This window comes from Cucurbita maxima, unplaced genomic scaffold (genome assembly GCF_002738345.1).
Source record: "Cucurbita maxima cultivar Rimu unplaced genomic scaffold, Cmax_1.0 Cma_Scf00006, whole genome shotgun sequence".
Classification (NCBI taxonomy): Eukaryota; Viridiplantae; Streptophyta; class Magnoliopsida; order Cucurbitales; family Cucurbitaceae; genus Cucurbita; species Cucurbita maxima.
Window position 1 is genome coordinate 5,856,753 of NW_019272022.1, and position 18,019 is coordinate 5,874,771.

General features: G+C 39.8%; 2 protein-coding genes across 3 annotated transcripts; both read right to left on the reverse strand.

The window, feature by feature from the left end:
- Positions 1–104: 104 nt before the first annotated feature.
- On the reverse strand, positions 105–9,551 carry LOC111481097 (kinesin-like protein KIN-4A). Of its 2 annotated transcripts, none has more exons than XM_023126429.1 (26): positions 8,559–9,551; positions 7,523–7,669; positions 7,287–7,436; positions 6,963–7,210; positions 6,474–6,658; positions 6,263–6,387; positions 6,103–6,139; positions 5,317–5,408; positions 5,105–5,212; positions 4,896–5,021; positions 4,678–4,801; positions 4,438–4,550; positions 4,210–4,308; positions 4,024–4,137; positions 3,804–3,920; positions 3,650–3,730; positions 3,473–3,544; positions 2,744–2,837; positions 2,586–2,617; positions 2,406–2,503; positions 2,227–2,325; positions 1,924–2,145; positions 1,351–1,513; positions 1,077–1,247; positions 691–998; positions 105–613 (listed from the first exon to the last, which is right to left on the reverse strand). In XM_023126429.1, exons 1-25 carry the CDS (start codon positions 8,673–8,675, stop codon positions 786–788), a joined length of 3,147 nt encoding a protein of 1,048 aa, XP_022982197.1. In that variant the 5' UTR covers positions 8,676–9,551; the 3' UTR covers positions 105–613; positions 691–785. The 2 variants fall into 2 exon arrangements, with proteins under 2 accessions (XP_022982197.1, XP_022982198.1); XM_023126430.1 differs by having other exon boundaries at positions 105–616.
- A 2,780-nt stretch (positions 9,552–12,331) lies between these two features.
- LOC111481128 lies at positions 12,332–14,581 on the reverse strand. The gene is made up of 2 exons (XM_023126478.1): positions 13,198–14,581; positions 12,332–12,933 (listed from the first exon to the last, which is right to left on the reverse strand). Exons 1-2 carry the CDS (start codon positions 14,105–14,107, stop codon positions 12,440–12,442), a joined length of 1,404 nt encoding a protein of 467 aa, XP_022982246.1. The 5' UTR covers positions 14,108–14,581; the 3' UTR covers positions 12,332–12,439.
- Between the last annotated feature and the right edge of the window lie 3,438 nt (positions 14,582–18,019).

Sequence of the window (18,019 nt, forward strand, 5' to 3'; positions counted from 1 at the left end):
GGGGAGGACTTAAGTCACCTCTCTTGGCGGCCTTTTGCTTCCGCTCTTCGGCCCGAGCTTTGAAGAGTGAGATTCTAAAAACAAAGATAACGAACTTTGTGTACAATTCATAAAGTTTGATTCAAAGTTTCTTCTTTTGCTTAGATACAGACACATTTACAAAGCTTGAGTCCTCTCAAGTAATAAGATTAGTATCACACAGAAAGACAAAACATATTAGTAAGAGTTCTGTTTTCTTCTTTTTTTCTCTCCTCCAACCTAATAGTTTCTTTCAACAAATCAATATTGTACTCAAAGCGAAGATAAACCAAAGGACTAAAGAGAAAAAAAACTTCAGTACACATTCCTGCATTCCCTTTCTTGTTATTGACAAGATATACAAAGCTTTCTTGAGCGATCTCTCTATCCATTGTATACATGCTCGCCCCGTTCCCACACTTGCAGCCATGCTAGCTAGTCGTTGGGTGACCCCATTTTGTAGCATCCATACAAGCTTTACAAGATGCTTCAAATGTGATAACCACAACATAAAAGAATCCAAAATCACATATCTACCAAAATGGTTTTCCATTGAAGAAATATGCAGAGATCATATAAGCCTGCCTGACTTCAGCTGTTTTCATTGGAGAAAGATCATGTCAGGTTCAAGTAGATACAAATGAATGAATCAGAAGATCAAGAAGAGAGTACCTGCAGTTATTGCAATTTGTTCCTGTGACATGAGGTGGAATCATAGTTCAAAGTCAATGATAATTGGGGGATAATAAACCCGAAACCACCAAATATCACCTCCCAGCAAGAAGAGCATGTGGTCGAGACCTTGATCTCATTATTGTTTCATCACTATGCCTGATCAATTCTGCAAGTCTCCATGGTTTCTGCCATTTCCATTTAAACTTTAACAGCCATTGATGATGGCTTCTCTTCCATCTCCAAAGCTTCCCAGCTTGTCCTACAGTTGCTAACTTCTTCATTGATAAGTTTCCAATTGGTACCATCTGCACTAATAGTACCGCTCTTAGAAAAATGAGAGGTCAGCTTCTATGGCAGTAAATGAACGGGGAAAATGGTGTAACCTTTCGTGTCTGATCTGGGAATGCTGTAGAATCTCTAACGCAGCCATTGGCAATTCCTGCTGTATACTTGAGTTGCTTCGGGGCTGGTACTGACATTGGGGACAAGGGACCACTCAATTCATCAGCAAAGTGTTTTAATGAAAGTGGTCTGCTCTCATGCTCACGATGGACCTGAAAAGAAGCATAATCGTCAATAAGTGTTGGAGCAACGTAAAAACTTCAGTATGTATGGATGAAGAGTTGGAAAAGCGTAACCTAATAATCATAAACTCACCGGTGCAGATGAAGCCAATGCAATTGCAGCAGCCTTCTCTCTCACTTTCAGCTCCTTTTCTACTTCCTTTCTCCGTGTCTCACTCTGCCGCAGCAGTCCCACAAGTTCTTTCAGTTGCTCCTTCATTTCCCTACTTTCAAGTTCCTTTTCCCATAATTGGCACCTGTACATAACAAGCTCGTTAAGGTTTCTTGCATCAGTTGTGAAGATCTTTTCAAATCTATTTCTTAGACTATTCGGGCACCGCTAACAGATATTGTCCTCTTTGGGTTTTCCCTTCTGGACTTGAAGGGAAGCCCGAAAAGGAAAGCCCAAAGAGAACAAGATCAGCAGTAGGCTTGGGTTGTTACGAATGATATCAACCCTCAAGGGGGGTGGATTGTGAAATGTCACATCAGTTGGAGACGGGAACAAAACATTTCTTATAAGGGTGTGGAAACCTCTTCCTAACAAACGTGTTTTAAAACCTTGCAGGGAAGCCTAGAAGAGAAAGCCCAACCAAAGAGGACAATATCTATTAGCGATAGGCTTGGGCGGTTACACCAATTTGGATTAATGGATTTGAATAAATACCGTGCATCTGCCAGAGAATTGAACATGTATTGAAGTAAATTCTTAGCATCTCCCATGGAGCGCAATTGGTTCCATCGTCCGCGGTTGGTGAAGGCACGCTCTCGTTCCTCTGCCTCTGAAAGTTGTGAAGCCATGGCCACAAGGGAATTTGAGGATATGCCTATCATGTTCTCAAGCGACGTTACTCTGGCCATTCTTGCGGTTGGCGACATAGAGGACACTCTGATTTTGCAAGACACAAGTTAGATACAATCCGTTTCTTTATGTAGAAGCTGAATTCTTTCGTTTGGAAATAATTCTTACCTAGCCAAACCGTTCTTCCCTCTTGGAGGGCTGAGGCCCTTTGAAGCAAACTCTTCCACTTGCCTCAGCATGGATAACTCTTCCGCAAGTGCAGCTCGCCTGCATTGCAAATTAATCAAAATATAAATTGGAATTTTATTTTATTCATAATACAACCTAAGGTCTAGTGTAACACATACACTTGGCTTTGTTTTTCATATTCAAAACGAACTTCATGCACGTTCACCATTACTTCCAATTCATGGTCAAGCCAGCGTTGTAGAGGTTTCTCATGGATCTATAGAAAGAGAATTTTCCATTAGAAATGGGATGGAGCTGACATTATAGGGAGGAAGGCAATGAAACAGATCAGAAAATACCTGCCCATTCATTCCATTTCCATTTGTAATACCTGAAAAAATCAACAAGGAATTGGATTTTAAATCACTTAATTACTATAAGCAGGAAATAGGTTCTCCTTATGAACAAGGCATTGTCAAGTTAGGAAAACCTTAATATACTCTAAATAAGAAAATACCTGAATTTTCTCGACCGTTGGATTTACGAGCTTCCAGTAGTTCTTTCAGCCTCTTGGTGGCCATTGCAGCCTCCTCTGTTTTTCTTTGAAGAACCTGAAACAAATAAGTGCATATTGATGATGGATGGCAATTTTTTTACCCAATCCAAAAGGGGGCCAAAATTTTGTATACAGACCTAATTGCTATCCATTAAAAGTAACAAATATCTTTAGAATTCAGATATTGACCTTTTGGGCTACCCCTCAAGGTTTTAAAAGAAATGTTTTATTCTCCTCTCCAACCAATGTGGGATCTCACAATCCACCCCCTTGGGGGCCCAGCGTCCTCGTTGATACACTGCCCGATGTTTGGCTCTAATACCATTTGTAACAGCTCAAACTCACCACTAAGAGATATGTCCTCTTTGGACTTTCCCTTCTAGGCTTCCCCTCAAGGTTTTAAAACGCGTCTACTAGGGAGAGGTTTCCACACCCTTGTAAGGAATGCTTCGTTCTCCTCTCCAACCAATGTAGGATATCACAAAAATCTCTAATAACTAAGCATCCAAAGCATTTGAGCCTTGCTACAGCAGAGGAAGAACAATGTCAATCCAACCCTACTACTGTAGCATAAACTATTTAGCACGATATCCTACAATTTTACCATTAGGATAAACGTACTTGGCCAGAGTTGTAGGTATAGGACAAATAGATGATGAATAAGGAACCAAGTAACAATGAAGTACCGACCATTTTCTGCCGTTGATTTAGAGCTTGCAATTTGTGCCTTTCATATTCATTTCTCCTGCCCTCCTTTTTTAGCTATTTTGCAAAGTTGTCAACAAAAGTAGTAAATAACAGATACAAAGAATCATAGTTAGTCGACTCAATAGTAATGCGATTTTTATCTTCTGGTGGTTGAATTACCTGGAGGAGCTCTTTCTCACGAGACGCTTTCCATTGTCGAAATTGTTCCGCCTCTTGTTTCATCCTTTGTTGTAATTGAACCTTCAAGCTACAAGTCTCAGAAAATGGAGAGAAGAGTACAGAAGCGAATATAAACAAGACATAATGAACTTACCTTCTGAGCCTTTATGAATTGAATCTCGTCCTGCAATTTTTTGGCTGCTTCATCACTTTTTTGCTTTTGCCTTAGTAGCTGAACCTGGTTTTCCTGTTTCTTCTTGAGTTCCAGAATCTATAAATAAAACAATTAAAAAAAGTATGAATACAACTTAATTCCAGGAATTCCCTTCTCATACAAAAACAAGGGCGTTCTGAAAAGGGAGAAATTTAGTCACCTGAGCCTCAAGTGTTCTGAGTTTTGGGGAATGTATGTCATATAATTTCTGTGTCTGACCATCGGAACAAGCAGACAGGTTTTCAACTTCAGCTAACAAGCTATCCCTCTCTTGCTGCAGGAGTGAAAAGAATGAACAAAATTTCGCCACAAAAATAGTATAGATTCTACTGAAGTAGAGGCTAACCTGCACAGCTCTTTTCTCTTCTTCCAGTTCCACGATTTTCTTCCCAAAATGCTGCTTCAGAGCTGCTGTATCAAATCCTCCAAAAAGCTTCATTTCCGACTACAAAGTCATTGACAAAATCACTGTAAACAAAAGCAGATCTCCATGTTCTAAAATATAAGAACTAAACCATCTTCCCAAGCTCTTGGCGGTTTAAATTAGCTCTTGTTGTCATGTTTCTAAATTTACCTCTTTTTGCTCTAAACGTTTATTTAGTTCATGTAATTCTTTGTCCATGCTACTTTGTAGAAGTGTATGCTCCCATTCTTTTGCCACCTCTTCATCAATTTCACTCGAGTCCCCTGCCAACTTGGAACCTTAATTAGTAAAAGCTATCCAAACAAAACATGGAAAAGAAATGGACATATTACTGGTAAAGTTAATGTCAGAAAAACAAGCTTAGGATGTCTAAGTTAGATAAGGCCATACCTGACATTGTTTCACTCATTTGAAAATCTGGTGATTCTAAACTTTGCAAGTCCCTTTTGAGCCCATCACTTTTGACCGAGCAATTTATAATTCTATCACTTTTGACAGAGCAATTCATGCCACCCTGGAAGATACAACAAACTTGCTGAGATCAAACATAGCCAGCATACATTATACATATTTGTGGAAGCAATTGAAATGGATGACGGTGCACGTACTTGGACACAAACTCGAGCATCCGTTTCACATGGCTCCACAATGCTACATCGACTACGGTATTCGTGAAGCTGACGACAGAGATCTTGATTGGCAGCTTCAAGCCAGGCAATCCTTTCCTTAAGAACCTATTATAATGTTTCACAAATTACATTATATTGGTATATTATAAATGAAACATGCAAATATAAAGTGTTTCATAATCATGTACCTGAGTTTCATCAGATGACGACCCTCCACGAGCAAAAAGTTCTGCCTGCAGGTATTCTAGTTGTTGTCGCATTTTTAGCATTTCATTGGACATGGGATCCCTGTTGACCTGGTCAGCAATAAAGAAGAGAAATATACACCCAGATATTCGTTAGAGAAAGAATATAGTATTCATCAACCCAAAAGACATATAAGGAGTTTCCATATACTTACAACTGGCTTATTTTGGATATTGCGAGCTCGATTTGCATATTTCAAAGTGTTGAGGGTTTCCTCAGCATTAATATCAGCGGGGCTGATGCAGGCTAAAGATAGTAAAACAATTTTATTAAAGGAAGAACTTGCTATTAATAACTTTAACTAACAACAATAGCCAAGAGCATGCAACTTTCAGACTCTGCAACTATAGAGAAAAAATCCATTGTAAGGAAGTTAGCATCACAGCCTTCTTTTAATCTGAGGTCCCACATCGGTTGGAGAGGGGAATGAAGCATTACTTATAAGGGTGTGGAAACTTCTTCCTAGTAGATGCGTTTTAAAACCTTGAGGAGAAACCCTTGAAAAGAAAGCCCAAAGAGGACAATATAGGCCAGCGATGGACTTGAGTTGCTACAAATGGTATTAGAGAGAGACATCAGGCGGTTTGTCAGCGAGGATGCTAGCTCCCAAGGAGGTGGATTGTAAGATCCCACATGGGTTGGAGAGGGGAACGAAGGATTTTCTTATGAGGGTATGGAAACCTCTCCCTAATAGACACGTTTTAAAACCGTAAGGTTCATGGTGATACGTAAAAGGCGAAAGCGGACAATATCTAGTAGGGGTGGGTTTGGGCTATTACACAAAGATTCCAGACTATAATAAAATGCATTCATTTCAAATATTGACCAACAAAAGCCCTAATAATTCAGCTTTCAATGGAGGGAAGACTTGGGTGGGGTGGAAAGTACACCCTGAAGCAGAATTGGTTGCATCAGACTATATCAGAGATTACAAGTTTACCTATCATAGCAGTTTTGCTATTACCACCAAGAGAGTCCTGCAAAATGGAAAAATTTTATTAGACAAAATGGGGCATAAAAGACAAGTTTCTTGGATACATCTTTCAATGTGATTCTTTCATCAAGTAATTTATGTTCGACTATCTGCATCAAAACCGAACCTGTAAGAGTCGAGTCAATTTACTGTCTCTATATGGAACATGGACTCCTTCTCTGCGCTTCTTCTCATCGCCAAGAGCACTGATAACATTTCCAAGTGCAAGAAGACCCTTGTTTATATAAACTCCTGTTATGAAAAAATAAAAGTTGATGAGTGAATGAATGAATACGTGCATGAAAGAACGCCAATGAACGATAAGTCCTTCCACCTACCTTCCCTGAAACGTAAACCATCAGAACCTGTTCTCTTGGCTCGTTCAGACCCAGCTAGATCTACCAAGTGCAACTTTGCACACAAATACTCTTCACTCATATTGTCATTATTGCTTTCACCGGGAAATGCTGGATTTAGTTTACGCATTTGCTCTAATGTGATGGTGAAGATGGCATGCGAGCGACTGAAGAGAGATCATAACATTCCACAACAGAGTCAGCATCTCTGAACTAGGTGATTCTACTCAAGTCCCACATTCACTAATGAAGGGAAACATGCATATGCTCAAAGTGGACAATAACATACTATTGTGGAGGCCCGTGATTTCTAACAAGAACATGATGAACTGAAGACTGAAAAGACCCTATATCAAATTTTCCCGAAATTTTCTTGGTGGCTAGCTGAAACTTCAAGAACCCTATTAGACTCTTTCCTAGATATTGAATTGTTGAGAGAAATAACTTTGAATCTACATTTGGGAGTTTTACCTCGACTGATTATTCATATTGGTACTTCCCGTCGCCCTACTCAATGATCCTTGCTCCAGACAAGAAGCCATTTCTTTGGGTGTGCTAACACTAACTTCTGTAGATCCAGCTAGAGTGATGACACCATTTGATGATTCACGAATTTGTATGGGTGGTTTCCCAGGCAGAGTTACTTTCCCTGCATTTGCACCCTCCACTTTGGTAAAAGAAGTTGAATCAAGCAGGTCTCGTACTTCTTCCTTGAGAATCTTTTCCATAAAATAAACAAACTAGTAAGAGCTTTGATTCTTTAAAGGTGATCAAGGAAAGGATAATGACAACAACCTCAATAAAGGAAACATGTAACTGAAATTCCATTTGATTCTTTAAAGTTTCAATCTTGTTGAACAAGACATTCATGACTTGAGGGACGATTCCTGTTTGACAACCATCCTTAATACCTGTACCCATGGTATACGTTTTCCCTGATCCTGTCTGCATAAATAAAAGATATCAACCAAGGGGAGAAACTCTATGACACGAGACTTCATATGAATAGCAGTGCTCTGAAGTTTCTATACCTGGCCATAGGCTAGAACAGTAGCATTATAGCCTTGGAATAGACCATCTACAAGCGGAGATACACATTCTTCAAACAACGAGGATGGGGGTGAACCCGTACTTCCGTAGACATGATCAAATGTAAATGAATGGGATCCAATTTGTACCTGCCCCATAGTCAAAATAACATGTAATCCCACTAATTAAACAAAATCAAACACACGTACAAGTGCTTTCATAAGTGGTTGCCAGGATCTTGTGGCAGTAGACTAACCAAAGAAAGATGCTGCAAAGCTCAAGTGCTCAGACATAATTGCCAAGCACAACAAGCTAGCAAGATTTAAAACCAATACTTCGTAACAGCCCAAGCCCACCGCTAGTAGATATTGTCCTCTTTGGACTTTCACTTAAGGTTTTAACGCGCCCACTGGGAGAGGTTTTCACACCCTTATAAGAAATGTTTCGTTCTCCTCTCCAACCGATGATGGATCTCATATACATGCACTCTTCCATGCCATTCGAATTATAACTATTTGCTATAACTCATTAAGCTTAGGGGCGGCATTCACAATTCTATCCAACAAGTTGCAAAAACTGTTTACCAAGCCAAAGAACCAGTTTGAAGCTCCATTCACATGAGAATCATCTTACAGTAGATGGAACCAAAAACACACCCAAACACATACATATTGACATAATAATTGTTCATAAGAATCCTGAAATTCAAAAAATACTCTCAATCACTCCCTTAAACCCCCCCAATTACAATCGGAAGCTGCCAAAGTAGAAATCACCGGTGAACTCTAACAGGAGGCTCAATCGACAAAAATACACAAACCTCAAGAACCATGCAGCTTATTACCGCATGCATAATTAGATCTAGATCTCTAGGAACCTGGAAATTAAAAAACTCCAAAGTACGGAAAGAAACAAATCTCCCGGATGAAAGTAGCCATTGATAAGAACATGTCCAGAATCCCGTTCCCCGCCTCTCCCCACAATCAAATCCAGAGATTTGAGGTACCCACATCCACATTGCGATAGAACGAAAAGTACCTGAGGCTTCCCGGAGATGACGGTGACACAATCCTTACACCCCAGAAGGCGCTCATCGCCGATTAGCGGGCGGATGTTGACGGCGACCTTCACGCAACAATCCTCCCCAGCTTCCATAAGAAGCAGACAGAGGGAAAGTACAAGAAGAACAATGTTGGGAAAGAAATATTCAAACAGAGGAAGAAGAAGAAGAAGAAGAAGAAGATGCAGACAGCCAAGATTATGTATGTCAAAGTCAAGAGTGAAAGATCATATTTTTTTTCATTTTTTTTGGAAACCCATATGCATTGTGTGAAAATTTGGGGAGAAGGGGTAGAATCAGAAAGTGATCCAACAACCAGAAGAGCCCAAAAGAAGCTAAAACAAAATCCGGAGCTTCAGACAATGTCAGGAAAAAAACAAAAAAGAAGAAGAAGAAAGAAAGAAAGTGAAATAGTTTAAAGGGGAAGGGGAAGGGGAAGCTAAGAAGAGAGAAGGGGTAGTTGAGGAATTAGAAGGGATGTGGATTATAACTGTACAGAGCAACTGCTAGGACAACAACCACTGTCATTTTCCTTTTGTCTTCACCGAACTGCCCTTCTCCCCCTCCTCCTCCTCCTCCTCACCGGGCCGCTGGGCCCCGCTTTGCTTGATTTTACACCATAATACGCGTACACTCAGTAGAAAGAGGGTTCGGTTCCTTGAATACCACGTATCCGTATTATGATACATTCCATACCGGCGCGTATCGTAAACGGAGATGGGAACGGCAAACGAACCACGTGATTGGAGTCCAATGGGGGTTATTGGTAATTTCCGTGAAGGATAATGATGAAATGCCGCAGAGAGGAAGCTCTGTAATTGTGTGGGATTAGTTTATGGTATGTGGGCTCGAGATTGGTGGCTTCGTAGAGCTGTGAAAACTGGAAAGAAAAAGTTAGCAGAAAATGGTGGACGGGTGGCGCCTAACTGATGGGGACGCGGCGGCGGCGGAGGAGGAGGAGGAGGAGGAGGTGGTGGTGCTGGTAACGGGAAGGCAGGAAAGGCCAATGGATGGAAGAACCAAAAAGAAAGCGGGCCCACTAAAATGAGACAGAGCCAGCTGGTGGTGTCCCACACTCACATGGCGTTTGATTGTTAATAACCAGCTGGACCCCACCTTTCCCGGTCAGACTCTTGTGGGCCCCTACCTCTATCACACTTTCTTTTCTTTTTTTCCCTTTAGTTTCCTATTCCGAAGCGTATCGCCTTCTTGCTCCGGGCTTCACCGACGACTCCAACCATCTTACGTCCGTCCCCTCGTAATTACTATTTTACCCCCTCATTCAACATTTTTATTCAAGGGACAATGTGAGTAGAGATTACAAAGAATTTGATATCTTACCTAATAATTAAAGTATTATCTCATTATTTCCTTTTTAAACTTTAGCATTTTAATTATTTTAGTAGAAAAGGTAAAAAATGAATAGAATAGAGTTGACCACTTATATTATTGAATACATAAAATAGAAGAATAATGCCTATTTATATCGACATCTATTTTATTCTCATAGGGTCACGGATTAAGAGAGAGATTGTGAAACTGCTCCTCTCAATAATCTTCCACAAATTTTGTTAATTCAATTTTAAATGTTATATTTAAAATTAATGAGTCACATGCACAATCACATTTGATCCATTATCAAGAGGATATTAGACCAAGATAACATCAATGAATGGTCCATCCCCACATGCCCATTCATGTCCAATTAGACCCCAAACATTCCATAGATTTAAAATACAGAAGAGGGTGGCGCAAGTGAGAGTGAGCATGAGCGTGGCAACTGTGCGCTGTCCCAGTGACAAGACGCAGCCTTAGCTGCGGATCGGTAGAGACTAAATAACAATGCCAATGCATCTTGTGACGTAGAAATGTTAATGGTGGTTGCCAGTTGGGGGCAATTTGTTGAGTCGCTAAGCATTTTGAACAAACAAAAGATGGGCTATCCCCATCCATCGCTAGTTTCCCTTTGCTTTTGCCTTATCATTGTACGCGCTGATGAGCATCTTATTCACTCCCCCAATGGCACCAAAAGGCCTCCAAGATGTGGACTGTAAGTTGAGCTATCAGTTTTCAGACATCAAATCCTTGAGAGCTGCGCTTTGAATGTTCTTAAAGGTATCTGGTTTAATCAAGCCCAGCAGATTGAGGAAGGAAAGTATTCATTGATTTAATTAATAATAATAATAATGATAATGTTGATCTATGAACTAATCTTACCCACTTCATTCTTTATCTTATAAAATTCATTACATAGTACTATTAAGTGTTTGCCTCATTAGCCACATGACAAGGGTGGCGGGATGTCAATTTTTGCTTTCTTTATTCACATTCCTTCAAAAACCTCTTTTTTGATGCCTTTTATTCTGAACGTGTAAAGCATTTTGCATCACATGCTCTCGCCTCCTTTACATTCCACCATTATTCTTACATACTCTTTTTAATTTTGTATGGAAGGTGCGTCGTCTACCGTCGGGTAACTATGCTCAAGTCTCTGGTCCCGTTTTAGAAAATTGGAGCACAAAATTTTTCGAGAGTTTGAAAGCAATGCTACATGCTACAAGCGAGAAAAACAACCCGACAACTTAGATAGCATATATAACTTTGAGTATGAAGAATTGTCGATTAGTCGCACCACTCATAGTAAATACATTTTGAGGCGAGACCTACACATGATTTCACCGAATAGTTATATAAATAGAAAATGAAAAAGTAATACAATACAATATGAAATGAAATAAAAGGCACTCATCTTTTAATTACATGATTGTATGAACTAAAAGAATAAGTTGTGGAGAAGAGATTATGAGGTCTCATAATTCAACGCTTACCATGACGATCCTCATGAATTAAAACCGCAAGGAAAAGGAGGAGCTTGAAGATAGCGGCATGCACTTAAGAACATCTTTATTACACATTTTCATGGGATAAGGTATGATTGGAAATGGGATTTTGATTAGATTTATGATGATTAAGATTTATAAGGAAGCCTGGCCCCAACAGAGAGAGCAGTAGGGACTCTAGTATTTGCTTTTCTCTTGTGCATCATGTCTTGTCTTTGTTATAAACTGCAATCAATTGGAGGATTGGAGGTTTTAAGGTAATTTTGGGGGTTTGGATTTGGGACAGGACATGTGCTAATACTCACATGTAAGTGTTCCAGCATCATCACTTTTGTTCAAGTTTCGAGTGTTGCGGGCTTTGTCACTTTGAGAACTGGGTACACTCTCATCTCTATTTTGACCTATTTTGGTGCCTAAATTTTACCTCCATCCTCACTTGTGGCTTTTGTTATCACACCCTGCTTTGGATTCCTTCCAATTGAGTTGATGATTGTAGCCCAGTGATACAGATGATGGGCCGGTACTTACCAACATGGGCCTACTCTAACTCTTGTAATACTTTAGTTACGGGCCATAAGTTGTTGTAGCCCAGTGATACAGATGATGGGCCGGTACCTACCGGGCTGGGCCTACTCTAACTCTTGTTATTTTACATCATTAAATGTAAAGAAAAATGATATTAAATACATTTCTGTAACGTATTGAATGCAAATTTTGTTACATTATTATTTCAAGATGCGTGTGGATAAATAAAAGATATTGTTTTTAAATTCCTCTACAAAAAATAAGGCTACCTTCGGGTAGCCGTAGACATCTCTGGTATATTTGAAGGCCACTCAATCTCACGAGAAGTTCCTAATTATGAGCATATGCATTGTATTTGAAACCACGGAATTAAAAGAATGAAGAAATAAGGCAACACACGTCGATTCGTTTTCTTTAATTCAATCTCAGCTTGCTCATATTAACAAACACCATCTCCAAATAGGCTGCGAGGAATTCAAAAGAAAAAAAACCCACTAAAAACGGGGAAATCTTTTTACTTGTTCATCTTCGACGACAATTTCAAAAAGTTCAATTTCATCGGACAACTCGTCGTCCTCGCGATGATCAACAACAAGGTTATTGGTGGGTTTTGGAGAGGCCCGATTAAACCACTGGGAATCGATCATTCCCATCGAGAATAGCTCTCTGCTATCTTCGTACCCATTGCCACGGCAACCACCGCCCACATTCACAAGCGGACTTACAAAGCAAGGATTTGGAGTTCTTTGAGCTGCTACGTACTTGAACACGCTTTGCCCCAAATTTACCAACACTGTAACGTCGGCGTTGCCCGCCAGACTCGGACACATTGGGCTTCCGAATTCCTCCGACTTGCAATGGATCACGTGCACCACCTCTGAATCCACCGTGAAGAACACCTTCTTCTGTTTTGGATCAAACCCACATCCGATCACCTTCTCCGCCCTTCCCCAGTCTGCTTTCTCAGATTCAAACACTAATTTGATTCCTGAATGAAACCAATCACAGAATTAGAAACCCATAACAGAACAGAACAGTTCTGATTCGGTAGTTCTATCAAGCACAGCTTTCCCGAGAAATGGATGACAACGAAAAAACCATTCATTTTGGAGTGGGATGGTTGGTATTAAACAAATGGATCGGATTCTTTAGGATATATTATTATGTTATTTTACATTTTAATTGCTGAACACTAAAGCAGAGTGTCCGAAAGGAAAGGGGAAAAAAAAAGAGTGTTTTCTTGGGATTTTACCATCGAGATAGACTGAGCCATTGGAGTTGAATCCGATGCTACCGGGATAGCTGCCGGGGAATTTAGAAGCGGTGGATTCGCCGGAAGTGAGCCCAATGGATAACATTGCATCTTCTTCTGCTTCATCTTCCATGTCTTTCGCATTGAGCTTCGATTCCTCGACGTTGCTAACTCTGTTATTAGATGTAAAATAAGTCAGAGACTCTGAACTCGTTTTCGAGTTATAATTTTCGGGTATCAATTTAATCCTCTTGCCCTCTTTTGCAGTTCCAATGCGTTCAATTTCCTCGCCAGAAATATTCAAAATCGTGATCTCAAAATACGCTTCTTGGGGGAAAGAAGCCAGGGGAGGGCCGGGTAATGGCAGAGCAGTTCTGATAACAGAGGAAGGAGGGGAAGAAGGATACACGGTGTTGTTAATCGCCTTCTTAAACCCGGAATTAAGCCTTATCTTCTGCATAAAATCGGCCGATCCTTGACTCACTTCCCAGCTAATCTCCGCCGCGGGGATCTCCTTCTCGGTCTCGCCGGCCGCAAATAAACCCAATAATCGGGATCTTGAAGATGGAGAAGACGAAATGGAGACGGTAAAAGCGAATTGGGTCCATCCATTTTCGACGGCGTCGTTGACAAGCGAAGGGTTGTCGTTCCAACTGAACAAACGTTTTTGCGAAACCCCAGAAGGGTAAAAATTACTGGGTCGCCTTTTGGCGTCTGATTCAGATTGGTGATGAAGCTTAACAGTCCCAGAACCAGATTGCTGTAATGAGTTTTCCACACTCTGTAAGGTCTCAACAGATTGTGATTGAATAAGAAGCCGCCGCCGCCTCCAAAAGTGCAAACCGGTCAGCAACAATGCAAGAACTACGACGGACACGGCAGCTGCAGCAACAGGAGAGAATCCGGCCATTTTTCAAAACCTCAGAACTTTACGTCGAATCGACAAAAGGAAGACTCTTTTGAGAGCAAGAAGGTGAGTTGAGAGGGAATGGCGGAGAAAGTTATTGGGGCGGCAAAAATTAACGACTTTTTCAAAGGAAGGAAGAAGAAGAAGAAGAAGAAGCAAAGCAAATAGTGGTCTGGTCTGGTCTGGTGTTATTTATGGCTTGAACTTGAAGCCATTTCAAAGGATTGGACAGAGTTTGGGATTATTTAATAAAAATCAGCCGACAGAGTTCTGTGATAGAAAATGGAATGTGCTGATTCATGTTGCTTAGGAAGGGTGGAGGGACTGTGGAGAGAGATGCCTGGATGGATAATGCTTTGATTACCTGGAATTGGAAACTAAACCCAACCTATCTGCTTCCAAACTTCAAATCAAAACCAAGGTTATTCTTTTTTATTTCTTTCCCTGTATTTTGTGTCTGATTATTTGAGTTTCAGAGGGGACAGATGGTGGGATTTTGGGCCACTCCGCCGTACACGGCGACTGTTAAAATGCAACCGACCAGCAGTCCCAACACACAAACACAAAACACCACAGATACACTTGTACAGCTTACCTTAGACAGTTTCGGAGAATTTGAAGTTGTGAGATCTCGTAAAAGAGAGGAACAAAACATTATTTATACAAGAGACCCTATTTGAGGCGTTTAAAACCTTGGGACTAGATCTGTTAGTAGTGGTTTGGGTCATTAAAAATGTTGTCATAGCCATCGAGTGGTGTGCCAGCATCAGACACCGAGCGGTGTACCAGCTAAGGAGGGTGGATTATGAGAACGAAGCACTCCTTACGCAAGGGTGTGAAGACCTCCCTAGTAAACAGGTTTTGGGTCATCATAGAAGTTCTCACGCAAAGTTGTCTTAATAAAAAAATGACTCTAATGGGCCCGAAAAGCTAAGCTGAAAATCCACTTATAGTAGATTAAGGCAACACACAAGGCACCCACCCCTTCCATTTCTGATCCTCGACCTCACCTTATTCAGTAATTCCAAGTTCTTACGCAAAGTGCTAACTTTGAACAGTAATTTGTGGTTGGGGATGTAAAAATGGGTGGGATAGAAAGTAATTAATGAGGGTTTTTACATGATTGAGTTGGTAGTGTTAAGGAGTGGGGATGTCTGGTGCTATAATTTGAAATGAGCAGGGGAGGGTAGCTCCATTATTAATGATAATATCAACCACTGTGCACAGTTAATAATGTGAAAGCAAAGATTCGAGGATTATGAGTGCAAATGGCGAAGCCTTTTTCATTTTAGAAAAAATGGAAAAATAGAAGAACACAATCGATGTATGAGGAGGCAAAACCATGCAAGTAAGAGCCAATACAATATCGACTGTCTATGTTCCAGCAGACAGATTCGGCTTATGCAATGATTGGCCGCTTCTGCCGGCTGAAACCCCATCCCCATCACCTGCCAAATCCACCTATGGTTCTACATACTTGAAAAAATGTTTCCTCTCAAAATCCATTTCTTTTAGGATCCAATGTCTTCAATAGCACACCGTTTGGTGTCCACAACCTTCGAGGCTCAGTGTCCTTGTTGGCACACTGCCCGATATCCACCCCTTTCAAGACTCCTTACTGGCACACAACTTGATGTTTGACTCTAATACCAAATTGGTTTTAAAATATTAAAGGAAAATATCTGAAAGAAAAGCTACAAATGAAACAAACTCTCCCTATGTCCCATTTTCTTCGGTATTATGAATTGAATTAGCAGAGGAATCAAAATCCCACATTTTTTTTTTTCTAAAAAAATGAACTTTTTGGATAATCAGCTCTGTTCTGAAATGGGTTCTTTTGAGTGGAAAAGAAAAGGTTTAAAATTTATGAGATGGGAAGCACGTTGTGTTGGCGACACCAATCTTCTTCCTCCATGGGTGACTCGCTGCATCTTGCCGCCATACATATCTTCATATAATATCATTTTTAGGGATCTCCGGCTAAGAAACCTCCATCTTCTTCTTGCCCTTAGCTGGCAGTCTCCTTTAATTTGCTTTTCTTTTTCTCTGTCAAATGAGACAGCGTTTAATGAGCATTCTGTTTGTATCAACTAAGAACAAATTATAAAAACGCATTATTCAACGAAAAGAATTTTAAAACACATCATTACCCAAAGTTTATACGCAATATCACAAGATTCTGTGTTTCATTTTAATATGTACCCACCCACTACTTAAGACACGTGTTGCTTTTGGAGGATCATGGGCCAGAATCGTTGGACTATGAATCCAAATATCTGAGTTGAGGCCCAAAGGAGAGTCGCGAAATTGCCCGCAGGGTCTCCATAAGTACACAATGATACAAGGCAGCGGAGTGGCGATTTGAAAAGGGGCTGGCTGGAAAAGAAAGGATATCTATGTTGGCGGTGAATCCCTTGGCGATAATGATTGATCAGGATGGCTGGCATCCATGATTTGGCATTTACACAAGGGACAGAACAGAGCCCGATTGCTTATAGCATACGAATTGGTTATTTTAGTTAAGGAGGTGAACCCACTACCTCCCTCCTTGTATATTTGGATTGGGGAACAGTAGCTGGGGTTGGCTCTGTACTTGTTGGGAGAAGTGATTGATGGGTATGGAAAGCTATGGGATGGGTGGGCGGTGTGATAGTCAAGATACAAACCGAAGAGGGAAGTGGGTGTCGACATGGAGAGATTGAGGAGAAGGAGAGCAAAAGTGGTTGTCAAGGGGAGTGGAGTTTGAGTGACGTGGGAAGTTGTAATGCTGAGTTGGAAGTCACCGTTGTCCAGGTCAGATCAAGTGTTGTAATCATTATTTTACATTCTTTTTGTTTTCCCCAATTACGCTACCACACCTTCGTAATCTAATCCTATGTTTATACATTTGTTCACATGTTGGTTATTTCGGTCTCTATTAAGTTACATTAATAATAATAATAATAATAAAGAAAGTTGTGCCATTTTTTAATCTATATAATTCAATAATAACGAAAAAAAAACCCGTTAATGTCAGCAGCCTTTTATTTATGCGACTAAAACTTCAAAATTTAGATATTTTTTAAGAATATTCAAGGTATGTCTTGTGGGAGTGTAAAACATTATTATTATTATTATTATTATTATATATCGTATGGGACCCACTCAAAGAAATAAATCCAAAACTAAATGTCAACTACAATTATTTATATCACATGAACACATAGTTTTCACACCTTATCATGTTATCCAAAACGTTGAAAGTAATTTTTTTTTTTTTTTTATAAACATCTCTAAATCTTTTAGTTAAGTGAATATATATTAATTATTTGAAGTTATCGGGATATCTCACATCAGTTTAAGAGGAGAATGAAACATTTTTTTATAAAAGTGTAGAAATCTATTATTCGTATCGTGAAACTGATGATTTAATAAACTTAGTTGTATAATAATTATTTTGTATATATATTGAATAGTTATTGAAGAGGAAAGGTGGAGTGATATTAATGAGTAATATAATTTAAATATGGATGGGGAAATAAGACAACAATGTGGTTTAGGCTTAATATAAAAATAAAATAAATAAATAAATAATGTGTGGCTTAGAAAATTAGTGTAATAATGGTGGGGAAGGAATTGGATTTACAAATTGGGCAATGCCCATCCAATCATATCTTTTTAAACAAAATAAACTATAATGACAAAATAATAATAATACGACAAAAGGTAACATAGCACCATAGCTGCCGACTCGCCCCTCCCAACTCCCAACTTGTCCACTTTGGGATTTTCCAAAATTATTATCAATATTTTTAATTTGATTCAAACCATCATAGAGTGCATGCTAAATTATTATTAATAATAATTAATTTCTGTATTAAAATGCGAAATTATTGTTAATTGTAACACGTGTAGGAGTTAAATCCAAATGGGGAG

Coding starts and splice junctions, on each gene's coding strand:
- LOC111481097 (XM_023126429.1), bottom strand. CDS start 8,675: ATGGAAGCTGGGGAGGATTGTTGCGTGAAGGTCGCCGTCAACATCCGC. Junction 7,670..8,558: donor TCATCTCCGGGAAGCCTCAG/GTACTTTTCGTT, acceptor ACTATGGGGCAG/GTACAAATTGGATCCCATTC. Junction 4,802..4,895: donor ATGCTCGAGTTTGTGTCCAA/GTACGTGCACCG, acceptor TGTATCTTCCAG/GGTGGCATGAATTGCTCTGT.
- LOC111481128 (XM_023126478.1), bottom strand. CDS start 14,107: ATGGCCGGATTCTCTCCTGTTGCTGCAGCTGCCGTGTCCGTCGTAGTT. Junction 12,934..13,197: donor TGGCTCAGTCTATCTCGATG/GTAAAATCCCAA, acceptor GGTTTCATTCAG/GAATCAAATTAGTGTTTGAA.